Source organism: Gymnoscopelus microlampas (genome assembly GCF_963454915.1).
Source record: "Gymnoscopelus microlampas genome assembly, chromosome: 4".
NCBI classification, from domain to species: domain Eukaryota; kingdom Metazoa; phylum Chordata; class Actinopteri; order Myctophiformes; family Myctophidae; genus Gymnoscopelus; species Gymnoscopelus microlampas.
Window position 1 is genome coordinate 60,760,144 of NC_139941.1, and position 14,687 is coordinate 60,774,830.

Below are 14,687 nucleotides of genomic sequence, written 5' to 3' on the forward strand. Positions count from 1 at the left end.
AATATATCAATATTTTTTTAATAAAGAACAAGACATAAAAAATGTATTCAGATCCAGTCTGATTCACTGTAAACACACATAAATAGGAACAACCACCACTGACTGTGCCTACCAGAGACACAAACACTATCATAGTACTATTTAGTCCCAGTGAGAAGAATCAGTGGAATGTCTCAAGAAGGTCTCCAGTTCCAGTGAAAGGTGTCTCAAAACACACCTGGACCTACTGAAGAAGACGTATTATAAACAATATTATAAACACATTCTGAGGCGATCCTGATCCTGACGGACAATCTTGACGATGTCCCATCAGTACAAATACATTAATAAAATATAACGAGAGGTGCTCTGGTGGTTCTTGTTCTGGTGGTTCTGCGGTTTTCTTGTTCGTGAAAGACAGGAGGAACAAATTCGCGATTGTCACGATTCAGAAGGATGTCCAAACAAACTGGTTATATGCACAATGGTCAAATCTTAAAAATCTCTCAGTACGTCGCAGCCTCGCAGACTGTCGCAGTTAATGCATTTCAGGACATCCTGGGTCTTAACCACTATCAACCTGACATCCATATTGCGCATGTCGTTCTCATTATAGGTGAAAACATCGCAACCCACACAAAAAAAACAGGTCCGCGAATACTGATATATTATTGATTTCAGCAGTTACATTTCCAAACATGACCTGCTTTAATTACTTCAGTCTATATTAGTAGTTTAATGACTAGTATTAAAATTCAATTGTCTTTATTATGTCCAATGTATTTGTATTTAAGGTCAAAAACTTGACATAAGTATAACAAAAAAAATGCATTTGAAATTAAATACAAATTTTACTTTTCAGGATTCCAATAAAGAAATGGAAAAAATAAATCAGGATTCCAATTCAAAAATAGCAGAACTACAAGATCGGCTATTTTTGCAATTTTTGTGTGAATGGTGAAGTACAGCAATAATTTACAAAAAAAGTTAAAATACGGAGATACTGTAAGAGGTGTCTGACAGTATATGCAATGTGGCCCTCTGGAGTGAGTGTGGAAATATAGTGGCCCTCTCCATCATCAAAGTTGCCCACCCTGTTGTAAACACTGCTACAGTACAGTACATCACAATGAATCCTTCAGCCACTCCTCAATAGCTCTCTCATTGTCTGACGGATCTTTCTGCCAGTCCACGTGCCACCTGAGGTTGGCGATGGCCCGGCTGTAGTTGGTTCCCAGACTCTGGCGCCAGGAGGTAAACTGCTGTCTGTTGTAGAGGTGAACAGCTTTGGAAACGTTTGGATAGTCTAGAATGCTACGCAGTTGCCAGTCCAGATGAGCCCAGGCGTCAGGGAACTTGAGCACGACGTCGTGAAGTTCTCCCTTGTCCAACGTTAGGTCTGAAAATGAGAGAGGAAGCATGAATCAGTGACTGAAAAGAGACAGGTTTAATGGCTACACCCGCTTGTGTGACTGTACCCTCATCACTGCAGTGACAGTAGGTCACAGAAACTGAAGATTTGAGAGGGGCGGTGCAGTTTTAACCATTTTCATTATGAACAGGCAACATTTTACTCAAGCAACAATACATCAAATGTTTGTGTTGTTGAGTAATGAGAGACCAACTAGTGGGCTGATGCCGTTAATCATTTTGTAGTTTATGGTCCTTCTCTCCACTCTGTAAGCCGAGGACAAAAACACACACAAAAAAACTCTCTACCAGGCAACAGCCAGACCAGCCCACTGGGACTAGTCTTGATGGTCAGTCCACCCCTGCATCTAAGTCACATTTCTGTGCTGTCGTGATTCAAAGTTTTAGCTTCCTCTATCCATTCCTCAGTCCTTTTAACCAAAAAAAGGGGAGAAGTAATCCAGTTTAGGTTGGTACCAGTGTTCTCGGTCTGCACATTTGTTCCTCATCGTTAAAGGAGAATTTTGGACTAAGGTTTTCTTGCCTTTTCTATGACGTTATGATATCTTAGGATGAATGGTACAGTAGAAAAATGTCATAACTCCATCCCGGGTCCGCCACAGCTTAAAACGTGAACCAATAGGCCTTGCGCTAGATCGCGTATTTTAATAGCTTTTTTTTTGTTTTTTTTGGTGAGATCTGACGTTCATAGTGACAGAACACTGCAAAAAAAAAAAAGTCTCGCTAAACGAGATTGAAATCTCGAGATTTCGATCTCGGTTAGTGAGACTTCTGTTTTTTTATTTTTTTTGTTTGTTTTTTTACAGTGTTCTGTCACTATGAACGTCAGATCTCACAAAAAAAAAAAAGCTATTAAAATACGCGAAGGGATGGAGTTATGACATTTTTCTACTGTACCATTCATCCTAAGATATCATAACGTCATAGAAAAGGTAAGAAAACCGTGGTCCAAAATTCCCTTTAAGGAATAAAAGCAGCACAGCTGTATTCAACTCAATGAACGCCCCAAGCAGTTGAAATTAATATTCTCCAAATTACAATCAACATCCTTAAGATGATCAATTAAAATGTCCTTCACTTTTGCAGTCAATAGTCCAAGCTTGTACTACCTTGCATTTATATGGCTGAATGTGCCGTATAGTCTGTACTTCTTTACTTCCCTCCTGTGGCCACCTTGAGTAACTGCGCCCTCTTACGGGTTCTCATAAGCCCTTTTCCCTAACCTCGTGTCACCAGTCTTTCCACCTCGGAGGAAAGCCTGGTATTCGTTATTAATGGCCCATATGATCCGGTCTAGGCCAGGTCTACTAAAAATTTAAAAAAAGCAATTCCTCTTTCCGGAATATGTCGTTCCGGTTTGGCGGAGCCTCTTTGTTTTGGTTCCCCCTGTTTGTTTCCCCAATCCCTATTTAAATGGAATAGAATTTCCCCGTGGGATAAGAAAGGTAGACAGACGCTAAATAGTTTCCGGAAAGTACACTCACATTTATATTTAAAAAATAAGCTAAACTATGCCGCATCAAGGATTTTATTAGGTAGGCCTGCGGACGGACCTATTTTGGGGGGAAGTCTAACCGGATTTGCTGTTCCGGCCACCTAATGACGCGGATGACGCGCCTGGTGACGTAGGGTTACTTCCGCTCCCGACCGGATCATAGACCCGAAAAGGTATGCTTCCCAGGCTACCTTTCCCCCCAACAAAAAATTACATTAAATCAATTATCCAATTATCCTAGCTTTGGACTTTCACATTTTGATTGCAATTTTTTACACTTCAATAATTGGCATTGGTTACATTGGTTCTCAAAGTGGGGTCCGGGGACCCCCAGGGGTCCTTGATGGGGTACCAGGGGGTCCCCAGTAAAAGTAGTTAATATAGCGTCACAATCATTTTAACCATAGTTTATACTTTGGCTATTCGAAAATATAAAAGGGATAAAAATCCCTGGCAAAAATATTTGAGATGGCGGGGGGTCCGCAGCCAAATACATATCATTTCGGGGGTCCTTGACATGAAAAAGTTTGAGAACCACCGGTCTATTGGTATTATAGATCTTCTGCTCTGACAGGGTGAGTCAGCGGAATGATCGACTTCTTTCTCGTGTCTCTGGACAAGGCCTTCCTCATGTCATAGGCGTCCTCGTCGGGCTCTCCGTTGCATTCCTTGTAGTACCCTACCACCGTCCTGTAGACGCTGTAGCCCAGCCGTTTGTACATGTTCACCGCTACCTGGTTGGACACTCGCACAAACAGGTCCACGAAGAACGCGCCTTTCCTCTCCGAAATCTCCTCCAACATGTCCATGAGCTTGGCCGCCACGCCCAGCCTCCTGAACTCGGGGGCCACGGAGAGAGCGGTGACGTGGCCGTGCCACTCCTCCCTGGCCACCGAGCCCTCCGCCTTGCCGATGATGTAACCCATCAGTTCGCCGCCCGGGGCCTCGGCCACGATGAAGTACTCGGGCCAGTGGGCCAGGTACTGGAGGTAGAACGGGATACCGTACGTCTCCGTCAAAGGATCCAAGTTGATGTTGTTGAATTTAAACAGGTCATCGCAGGTGAACGGTCGTAGTGTTGTCATCTTAGCTTGCTGCTGTACTGTCCTAATTTACTTCAGACAAAAAGCTGGTTAAGCACCAGAGCAAAAAAAACTACAATAAGTATACTAAATCAGAACACAAGATAACATTGCAAGATATAACAAACTAGAACCAGCCTGTGATATCAGTGATCTATGACCTCAGTTATCTATGACATCATCATGACGTGTGACTCCAAAATTGGGCAAGGTTGTAGCCCAATGCGAGCCAACATTGACTTCCATAATTTATAAAAGTTAAAAATGTATAAAACATAATGTGAAAGAATTGTATGGAGGTACTTCTGTAACCTACTGGCAGTATACACAAGACATTTGATGCTGATCTGCCCAGCGTTTCAGAACGTTTTATTCTGTTTAAAGTAAAATATATTTGTATATGCAGTAAAAAAAAAAAAAGATGAGGAGGCCTGGATAGCAGCCTGACTCCTCTGCACCGCACCGACACCCAGGTGTTGGTCTTGGCCAGATGGTCGACCGACGACCAGGCACCTTGCATGCTGTTTATTTTGATCTTGCCATTTGTAAGCTGCTCTGGATAAGAGTGCCAAATGTCTAAATTGTAAATGACATCGGAATGCTAGGGTACAAGGTGGGGTCTTAAGAGGTGAGTTTTTAAGACTAGTGGTGGGAGACGGACGGACGGACGGACGGACGGACGGGGGGGGGGGGGGGGGGTGAATGATCCATCCGACCCCTACAGGAACATACCAAAGAGCTGTGGAGGGATACTCAGGCCGTCACCATATGCGATGTACTTCCACCGAGCAGTTCTCAGCATGTACGTGGAGGCGTTGACATTACAGCCGTGGTATTCACTCAGAACCCAGTCTGGATGAGGAGGATTCTGGTGAGAGGTGGTCCTGGACGCAGACAGCAGGGGAAGGAGGGAGTAACCGCTGAGGTCACCTGGAGCTGAGATGCCTGCGACCTCTACAAGAGACAATGGGTCATTGCATCAGAACCAAAAACGTCCGACAAGTCCAGGTGTGGCTTGGGAGTTGTGTTTGTGACAACCACACATTGTTATTGCAATATCATTTATAATAAACTATACAAAAAGTGAATTTTTGTGTACTACTAAAGTAGTTATAAATTATTATTATTTAAATTATATTTATTTTAATTTACTATTTCAGTACTTTGTGCGCACTCATTTCCCAATATAGAGGCACATTCTATACCCTAAAAGACAAATATTTTAACCAATTTCAACCTGGCTTTGTATTTGGGGCATGTCATTATAGGAGAATATAAAAAATGTAATATGTATTTATTTAGTTATTTTTATTCAAGATTTTATGTACGTTTTCAACAATAGCAAAAATAGCAGATCTATAAGCTCACGACTTGTCACGATGCGACACGTTGCAATCTTGCAGATCGGCTATTTTCGCTATGAATGATTTTTTTTACTTGCCCATTGGTGTGCCTTGGTCATTTTGTTTGTTCTTGTGCTTTCTCACCCAGTATAGTGGGATAGAGGTCAACCAGGGACACGGGCTGGTTTGCCAGCAGGCCGGACATCAGTCCAGGGCCCATGATGAGAAGGGGCACATGGGAACTGCCCTCAAACATGGACATCTTGTAGTACTGCCGGTGCTCCATGGCCAGGTCTCCGTGGTCGGCCGTGAAGATCACAACGGAGTTGTTCAGAATCCCGGCGTCTCTGAGAGCTGAAATGACCTGACCTGGGGGAAAGAAAAACATAAGAGCGAGAAGACACAAGGTGACAGAGACAGAGACACAGTGAAGACATTTTACTGAATGAAGGTGTGTTTTTAGACAGGATAACTTGGAAAAAGAGAATGCGAGCAATCGTCAGTTGAATGGTTCACAGTTCACGTGATCGACCCCCCCCCCTTTTTGTACATATTTTTTATTTCCTCATGCTTTTTTTTTTTGTATATAATTTTTATTTTCTCATCCTTTTTCCCCCTTTTTTTTGTATATATTTTTTATTTTCTCATGCTTTTTTTTGTACATAGTGGTATTTTTTTTCCTATGTATTTTTATGTTGATTTTTGAACTGTTTGGTTGCTACTATATATGTCTATGAAATTAATTCAAGGACCCCAACGGAAACAAGTCCGCAAGGACTTTTTTGGCCGGACCTTTTAGACAAAAGCATTATAAATGTAACTGTGTTGTTTTACATTCTTTTGCCTAATACAAATTTCAATCAATCAATCAATCGGGTGCATGGTTCAGATCACACACGGACGTTTCAGCCAACGGCCTTCCTCAGCGTGAATCAGAGTGAGGCAGGCTGTTGGCCGAGACGTCCGTGTGTGATCTGCTGCTGGGGCTACACAATAAATAAGAGATCCTAAAAGGACCAAGCGAGTGCTGGAGATCTTTTCAAAGAGTGTTTGTAGACACACTCGTGCACACTCGTGCACACTCGTGCTTCCCATGGATCCTATACTTAGCTGACCGGATTCCCAAGGGTTCTACACTATATATCTTTGCGAGAGAATAGCCGATCTACCAGCTCACAACGCGTTGCGAGCTTGTAGATCGGCTATTTTCGGCCAATGCCGAATTCTTGTCAATTTTCACCTATATGCCCCCAGGTTGAAAGTGTTAAGTGTCCTTTTCATTTACTCACACTAACAAACCACTCGTCCACTCACCTAGCATGGCGTCCGTTTCAGCACACATGGCATAATAGAACGCCCGGATGTTTCTGATCTCCTCCTCGGTGAAGTCTCCAGTACAGTTCTTGGTAAAAGAGGTATAGTAGTCGACAGGGTGCATGGCTGACACGGGCAGCCATTTGGGAACAGAGATGAGATCAGAGGACACCTGTGTAGGCAAACGTAAGGATCAGGTTCAACATGTTAATGTAATCCTAATAAAAACGGTACTAAGAATCCCTCCTGAGCTACTGTATATTTGAACCACATGAACCCTAGCATCCCTATTCTGGTTGACCCTCCGCTTGCCCAGTCTATGTGGATAATTTAAATGCATAGGAAGACTTTCTTAACTAAATGGAACAAAACTCTTTTTTTTTTCTTTTTAACTCATTGAGTGCCATTAACGTGTTTCACGTGTTTTAGCGCTATGGTGCAACGTGCCATTAACGTGTTTCACGTGTTTTTGAAAAAAATAGAAAAAAACTCAACTTTTTTTTTTTTTGAACCCAAGATATCATTATCTGAAGATTTACAGCTCCATCCACTCCTTGTTTAACTTATAACTTAAAAAGGCTGTATCTCGCTTCCTAAGCACTTTTTTTTTACTTTGAAAAAATTAAAAAATTAAAATCATAATGGCCAGAAATAGATAATAATTTGGGCACTCAATGAGTTAAGAAGCAATTAGAAATTTCGAAAACAGCAAAGTTCCAAAAAGAGCACACAGTAAAAATACTGAGTGTTAATCACAGGTCCATTTGGTTACATTTGTACACCTTCTTTTTTATAATGCCTTATAATCGCATTATAATGCATTATAAACGCGATTATAATGCATTATACACCCGACCTTTAAGTAAAGTGTTACCTTCTTTTTTGGGCGGCTTTTCTCAGTTTTCTGCCTTTTATTGAATAGTACAGTTGAGAATGACAGGAAACATGGAGAGAGACACAGGGAGTGACACGCAGCAAAGCTCGTCGGGCTCGGGAATCAAACCCGCGACTCACTGTCAGCTGCATTAGAGCCTATATTTGGTATTAGGCCTTAACCACTAGGCCATCGACACCTCAGAACACACCTTTTTAAGCCAATATGGGGAAGTGCGAAACGTGGATCCGCCCGCAGTGGGACCCAGGGAGTCGGTTCTGTAGGTGTGCGGCAGGTTGAGGCCCAGGTAGTGGGCGAAGGGCTGGCGCTGAGATGCGGCTGCGGCGCGGTGGATCCACTGCGTGGCTCTGTCTGTGGTCTCCCAGTCTTTGGTCATGACCCTCACCGTGGACGCGTTGCCCACGAGCTGCGTCACAGGCCTGCCCTCTTGGCGCAGCAGGAAGCCAACGTCTCGCGTCCAGGCCTCGACTCGATTACTGGGAGGAGGATGGTCATACAGACAAACAGACAAACAAACATGAATGTACACAACTGAGTAGGACAGTGGTTTTCAACCTTTTGCATGCCAAGGACCCCTAAATTGATATACATTTGGCCGCGGACCACCATCTGACAATGTTTTGTGCCAGGGACCCCCAGAAGCAAATGTTTGAGTTAAAAATGCACACATTTTCAAGATTTTTTAAAAATAGCAGATCTACAAGCTCATAGCGCGGCACTCGGTGCCGTGCTATGAGCTTGTATATCTGCACTACTAGGCACCACGTTCCTAGGAGCCTACCTTAACCCTAAAGCGCAATACGTGCTCTTTCCAAAGTTTTCGGAAAGGGAGGTGATATTGACGTCATTCAGAACTTCTGATGGCCAGTCTCAGAACTTTTTCTCAGACCCCCAGATGTCCTGACTCCTGACTGTCCGGAAGAAGAAAAAAACGTATTCGGAAAGCCTGTCCGAAACGAAACCTTTATTTATTCTCGAAAAGAGCATTGAGGTTCACCCTCATTTGCAATGCTGTCGAGATTACATACACACAAAAAAATCAACAATTGAGGCACATACAATTATAAAACACACAAACAACAATAAAACCATACAGAACATTTGTAAGTTAAAAACAATTACATTGTGAGGTAGGGAGATTTAAGAGCAGGTGATTAAATTGTCCATAGGATATTGGGTCATTCATTTTTAGCGTGAGTTGTAGAGTGTTCCATGAAATGGGAGCGTCAAAGCAGAAAGCAGATTTCCCCAGTTAAGTTCTGAACAGGTGGAACCTCAAGTGTAAGCCAGTCACTTGAGCGGGTCTGATAAGTGCTTTTTTCCATTCTAATAGCAATGGTACTTTCCCATCAATAGCCTTAAAAAATAAACTGATACCAGTGCCTATTTCTTCTCTCAGAGAGGGAGGACCAACCTACCCTTTCGTAGAGGGTACAATGTATGTGACCTTAACCCAACTTTAACACTTTAAGCCTAACCCTATTCCTAAAGCCTGAGACTGCTGTTGTTTGTGCTGAAACTGCAGTCTTCTCTGGCACTGCATGAACCCACTATTGCCACGACGTGCAAACACTTACATACCACACCCACTAACACATGGCAACAACAAACCAACACCACCACACACACCACTTATGAAAATAAACACCCGCCCCCCAGCACACATAAACATGAACACAAACACACATACACGCATGCAAAAACACCCCCACACACACACACACTCACACAAGTATAAATAGACACAGAGAAGACAAACTGGAAAAAGGTCACATGAGAACAAGAGTCCACGTGGAGAAGTGGAAATGTGTGAATAACAACCGACATGGTTGTTATTCCAGACATTTATGTATGGAAACACAATGTGTGACCACACACTATCGTGTGGTCGCACACTCATCCATTTAATTTATTATAAAATAATAATCGATCATTTAATAAGCTAATCGATTAATAATTGATCCCTGTTTTGGGATATTAAATATGGGGCCCTATTTTCGCCGGTGCCTTACCCTTTATCCCTAAACTTCTTTGCCATTTTGTACTATTTTTAAAAACATTTTCAAATAGTTCAAATAGCCAATCTACAAGCTCACAACGTATCGATGTACATCGGCTAGTTGAACTATTTGAAAATAGTACAAAATGGCAAAGAAGTTTAGGGATAATGGGTGAGGCACCGGCGAAAATAGGGCCCCTAGCGTATTTTGGGCATAATACATTATTTATTTTAGATTTTTGATGTCGGATGTTGACAGTCATTTCTTAGTTTTTACCATACCTGCCCTCGTGCAGGCCTAAAAGCCACACAATTAAATTGTTAAAATTGCAATCATTTGAATGACAATTAATCGTCAAGTAAAATGTCATAATCGTGACAGCCCTACATACCTGGCCAATAAACGGATTCTGATTGTGACGAATACCTACCTTACAGAGTGACTCCCTGAGGTGTAGTCCAGCTTGCCCATGCTCTGGGTGCGATAACCATTCTCCTCCAACACGTCCATCCAAGTGGTGGCGTTGGCGTCCAGGCATTTGTAATTGTTCCACGACTGAGTCAGGTGAACAAACTGGCCGCTCCACATTGCTAAGAAGAACAAATACCGTATACACTGCTACTAGTGTTTGACAAATAATACGAGAATCAGACATCATCTTTTGACAATAACAAGGTAAATGGTGAATTAAGTTATCAATAATTCTCTGATTGAAGGCAGCAGATCGAGCCACACTAAAAAAGAATTTTAAAAAATCTTTACAGAATGACAAGGGAAGATTACAAAAATAAAGATCTCTCAAATCTTCCATTACGTAAAAAGAGAGGAACAGCTCATTATATGCCAACAAGGTTGTATGGGTGAAGCCCTGGCCTGTCCTACTGCAGTGGTTCCCAAACAGGGGTTCGGGACCCCCGCCTCCCACTGCGAGGCGTTGTGAGCTTGTAGATCGGCTATTTTCACAATGTTTATATGTGGAACCGAGTCAAACTAAATTTGATTCCCACAGGACCAAGTGCTTGTAAGGGTGGGGGTCCACAGTTGAAATATGATTATTTTAGGGGGGTCCTCAGTTGAAATATGATTATTTTGGGGGGTCCCCAGTTGAAATACCAGTTGAAATATGATTATTTTGGGGGGTTCTCAGTTGAAATACCAGTTGAAATATTATATATTTTGGGGGGGTTACGGCCTGAACAGGTTGAGAACCCTTATCCTATATACTGTACCTGCTCTGGAGGGGCAGCAGATAGGGGAGTTGGTGTAGGCATTAGTGAAGGTGGTGCCACGCTCTCTGAGGTACTGGATGTATGGCAACTGCACCACTCTACTGCCAGGATCAAAGCTTAGTCGCCCATCCTTCATTTAACAAAGAAAGAAAGAAATATCATATGGTATGAATGCTAATGTTATTACATATTTACTATACAAAATATGTCAAAGAATACTGCAGCCTGCTCTAGTACGGTTGCATGCAGGAGAACAAAAGGGGAGGTAAAAGTTTTTTTGTTTTAAATATCTTTTGTACATAATAAGTGTTCGTAATTGATGATGACATTTATTATTGTGTTGTTTTTTGTATGCTATGTTGATGGATTGAATACATAGGACCACAATGGAAACAAGTCCCCAGGACTTTTTTGGGTTATCCTTTTAGCTTTAATGTCTGACTGTACCACGTGATGTTTACAATTCTGACTAATTAAGTATTCAATCAATCAATCAATCAATCAAAAGGAAACAGAAAAGCATATTTTTTCCACTTCATACTAGTAGTAATCTCTCAAGAACAGATTCCGACCTGCGGTGGAATCTGTCGGAGCGGTTCGTCCTAACCAGTGCGCATTGGCTAAAAGTGGGCGTGCCTTCAGATCAGGAAGTGGGCCGCGCTTTACCCAATCAAATGTAGTGGGCGGGATTCACGTGTCCATCCACCATGATCCACCCTCCCCCCCTCGAAACTAGCCGAAACTAATTTAACAATAGCGTCCTCGGAGCGGACAAAACCACGGAAAGATATTCACATTTTAAATTACTCTTTCATCATAGAAACAAGTGGGCTTATAACCAAAACCATCCATGTTCTCTGGGAGAAGTGGTGTTAGTGTTCCGTGTAGAAATATTGTTAGTGGGAATGAAAACATGGTCGCACCAACCGGAAGTGATGCGCTATAGGCAGACATGAAACCGGTGTTTCCCTGCGCTCTAGTCTAACATTATACTCCTGCCAGACTCCACAGAATATCAGAAAAGCAGAGGTCGCTGTTTTTCATTTTCTGTGGGGTCTGGCTACGCGAGACTATACTAGTAGCAAAACAACATAATTTAAAGTTATGAGGAGAGATAGATACTTACAAAAGCATCAGACATCACCAGAACAATGTTGGGTCTGTTGGTGGTGGAATCATTGTGACAAATAACCTGGCCATAATAACTTTGTGTCAGTACAATCAAAGTAAACACCAGATACATCACTATACCTTTCAACACTACAACAACAGTTCATGCTAAAGCTGCTATACTCTGTCTGTCATCACGTCCCGGGGCTAATGTTATATTTTCTGATCTACTCTTAAACTTCAGAAATCAGAATGTAAACATAAACACACTTTCTATTCTAACTCAGCAGTAACTCTGTAGTGAAACGTCCAACACTGTACTGAGATATTCTTCTGCCTAGTGCCTACTGTTGCCAGATTTTGTGAGAGAAATAAGCAGCCAGGTCTATGAAAACAAGCCCAAAAGAAGCGACTATGCAAATTGGCCGATCTACAAGTTGCAAATTGGCCGATCTACAAGCTCACAGCGAGGCGTTTTGAGCTTGTAGATCTGCTATTTTCAAAACGATCTTCAAAAGAAAATTTAAATATTTGGAATATATTTGAAACATTTGAGACATGTTTCAGAACTGGTGTAAACAATCATTTAATTTGTTTTTGTAAACAAGCCCAAATAACTACACTTTAAAAACAAGCCCAAAAACCCGCAACCTGCAACTACCAATATTGTACAAGCAAATTTTAATAAAAAGCCCAAAGTCGCTTATAATAAGCAGACATGGCAACGCTACTTCTTCCCCACTCTACGTCATGTGACACTTTGTGATTTGCATATTACCCATGGTGCATCCCGACAAGCTACACGGAAAAGACGTTTGATTGATAAATAAACTATGATGTGGGTCACGTCGTGTCACCTCGTTGTGACCACGCTGTTGTGTGTTCATGAACTTCATGGCTCTGTTTAAAAACGTTTCAATTTTATTTTGGGTCACAACCGTCACCGAGAAGAGTTTCTGGATGTGATAGTTTATATAGTCTGTTATATAGCGATTTTGTTTGGTTGGTCCGATGGCAGTGAGATCACAAATGATTGCTACAGTCAGTTACAAAACTCCTTGTTTCTTCTCTACCCTCTCCCACTGCCGACCTTGACCAGCCTTTTATTCAGTATAAGTGTTAGTATTATTAGTATATTTATATTCTTATTAGTATTATTATTAGTACAAGGGTCTTCAACAGGGGGTCCGGGATCCCTAGGGGGTCCTCAGAGTTACTACAGGGGGTCCGCCAAATCTTTGTGTGATATGATTTTTTTTTATGTAAAAAAAACACTTGAACCCTAGCATCCCTTTTCTGAGGAGAACTTTAGCCAAAAATAGCAGATCTACAAGCTCACAACGCCTCGCGCTGCGAGGCATTGTGAGCTTGTAGATCGGCTATTTTTGGTAAAGAGGTATAGGTGTAGAGGGAAAAAATAGCTGACCCAAGTAAAATAAAAAGGGTTAGGGTTAGTTAACCCTAACCCTAATATAGAGGGGGTCCCTGCTTCATCTCTCTTTCAGCTGAGGGGTCCTTGGCCTGAAAAGGTTGAAGACCCCTGAGTTAGTTATTAGTGTATATATTAGTATATACACTATACTAATATATACTGTTTATATTAGTGTATAAAGGAGTGGTGTAAAAAAAAAAAAAAAAGTACATTTACTTCAGTACTGTACATAGGTAGGCTACAATTAGGTATTTGTGCTTTACTTGAGTATTTCCAATTTCCAGTATTTTTACTTCTACTCCACTAGAAAGCTAGAAAAGCCTTTTGTGATGATGAATGCTGCAATCAGTGTTTTCTGGGGAATCTTTCAAAAGGGTCAACAAATTGGAAAAATGTTTAAGTTGAAATTGTTTGAACTATATGTGCATCAGCAGGCCTAACGAAGGCATAACGAATCAGGTAATATGAATACCCTGTTTTTAAGAAGTCTGCATCTGCATCCAGTATTACAGTTACTGTAACAGGTGTAAGGTAAACCTTACTGGACACTTGTATTGCAATACAATCTTATAGGACGTAGTGACATTCACTTCCGCTCACTCAGGTATGATCAGGGAGGTGGACATTTCCTGGCAAGCAAATCTGTATTGCCGAATACAGTCATACTTTCATTTCTGTTATCGGAATCTGTGGGGTCAAATTGTGCTGGCATCGTGTCTTTGGGGCTGTTTGGAGTTGGCATAGCCAGTTCTCACCTGGTCTGAGAATAGGGGGATGGACAGTTCCTGGCAAGCAAATCTGTATTGCCGAATACAGTCCGCCTTTCTGTTTTCGGAATCAGTGTGGTCAAATAGTGCTGGCATCCTGTCTTTGGGGCTGTTTGAAGTTTTTATTAATTTACCACTCACCTGGTCTGAGAAATGAGGGGTGGGCAGTTCCTGGCAAGCAAATCTATGTAGCTTACTATGGTGACAACTATGGTGCCTACATAGTCAGCACCATAGTCAGCTACAAAGTCAGCACCATAGTCAGCTCCTTAGCTGACTATGGTGCTGACTGTGTAGGCACCATAGTCAGCTACATAGTCAGCACCACAGTCAACTATTTTGCTGACTGTAGGCACTAGTGATGAGCGGGTCGAGTCAGACAACTTGGGGACCATAGTCAGCACCATAGCCAGCTACATAGCTGACTATGGTGCAGCTATGTAGCTATGAAGCTGACTATGGTGGTGACTATGTAACTGACTTTGGTGCTGGCTATGGTGCTAAATATGTAGGCACTATAGTCATCACCATAGTCATTGCCATAGTCATCACCATAGTCAGCACCATAGTCAGCTAATCTTGCAAACTTTGGAAGCCAATCTTAGCCAAT

At 42.0% G+C, this 14,687-nt stretch overlaps 1 protein-coding gene across 4 annotated transcripts; it reads right to left on the reverse strand.

Annotated features, from left to right (window-relative positions):
- Window positions 1-114: 114 nt before the first annotated feature.
- LOC311043409 (N-alpha-acetyltransferase 20-like) lies at window positions 115-12,210 on the reverse strand. 4 transcript variants are annotated; one of them, XM_084054642.1, is made up of 8 exons: window positions 11,895-12,210; window positions 10,769-10,898; window positions 9,970-10,129; window positions 7,730-8,015; window positions 6,645-6,816; window positions 5,475-5,699; window positions 4,720-4,941; window positions 115-1,378 (listed from the first exon to the last, which is right to left on the reverse strand). In XM_084054642.1, exons 1-8 carry the CDS (start codon window positions 12,009-12,011, stop codon window positions 1,104-1,106), a joined length of 1,587 nt encoding a protein of 528 aa, XP_083910768.1. In that variant the 5' UTR covers window positions 12,012-12,210; the 3' UTR covers window positions 115-1,103. The 4 variants fall into 4 exon arrangements, with proteins under 4 accessions (XP_083910768.1, XP_083910770.1, XP_083910771.1 ...); XM_084054643.1 differs by lacking the exon at window positions 115-1,378 and adding an exon at window positions 3,948-4,034; XM_084054644.1 differs by lacking the exons at window positions 9,970-10,129; window positions 10,769-10,898; window positions 11,895-12,210 and adding an exon at window positions 8,321-8,576.
- Window positions 12,211-14,687: the final 2,477 nt, after the last annotated feature.

Excerpts from the sequence above, each read along its gene's own strand:
- LOC311043409 (XM_084054642.1), bottom strand. The coding sequence starts at position 12,011 with ATGTATCTGGTGTTTACTTTGATTGTACTGACACAAAGTTATTATGGC. Across the intron at positions 10,899-11,894 it reads TGGTGATGTCTGATGCTTTT|GATGGGCGACTAAGCTTTGA; the intron begins GTAAGTATCTAT and ends TGTTAAATGAAG. Across the intron at positions 4,942-5,474 it reads CCTCTATCCCACTATACTGG|AGGTCGCAGGCATCTCAGCT; the intron begins GTGAGAAAGCAC and ends TGTCTCTTGTAG.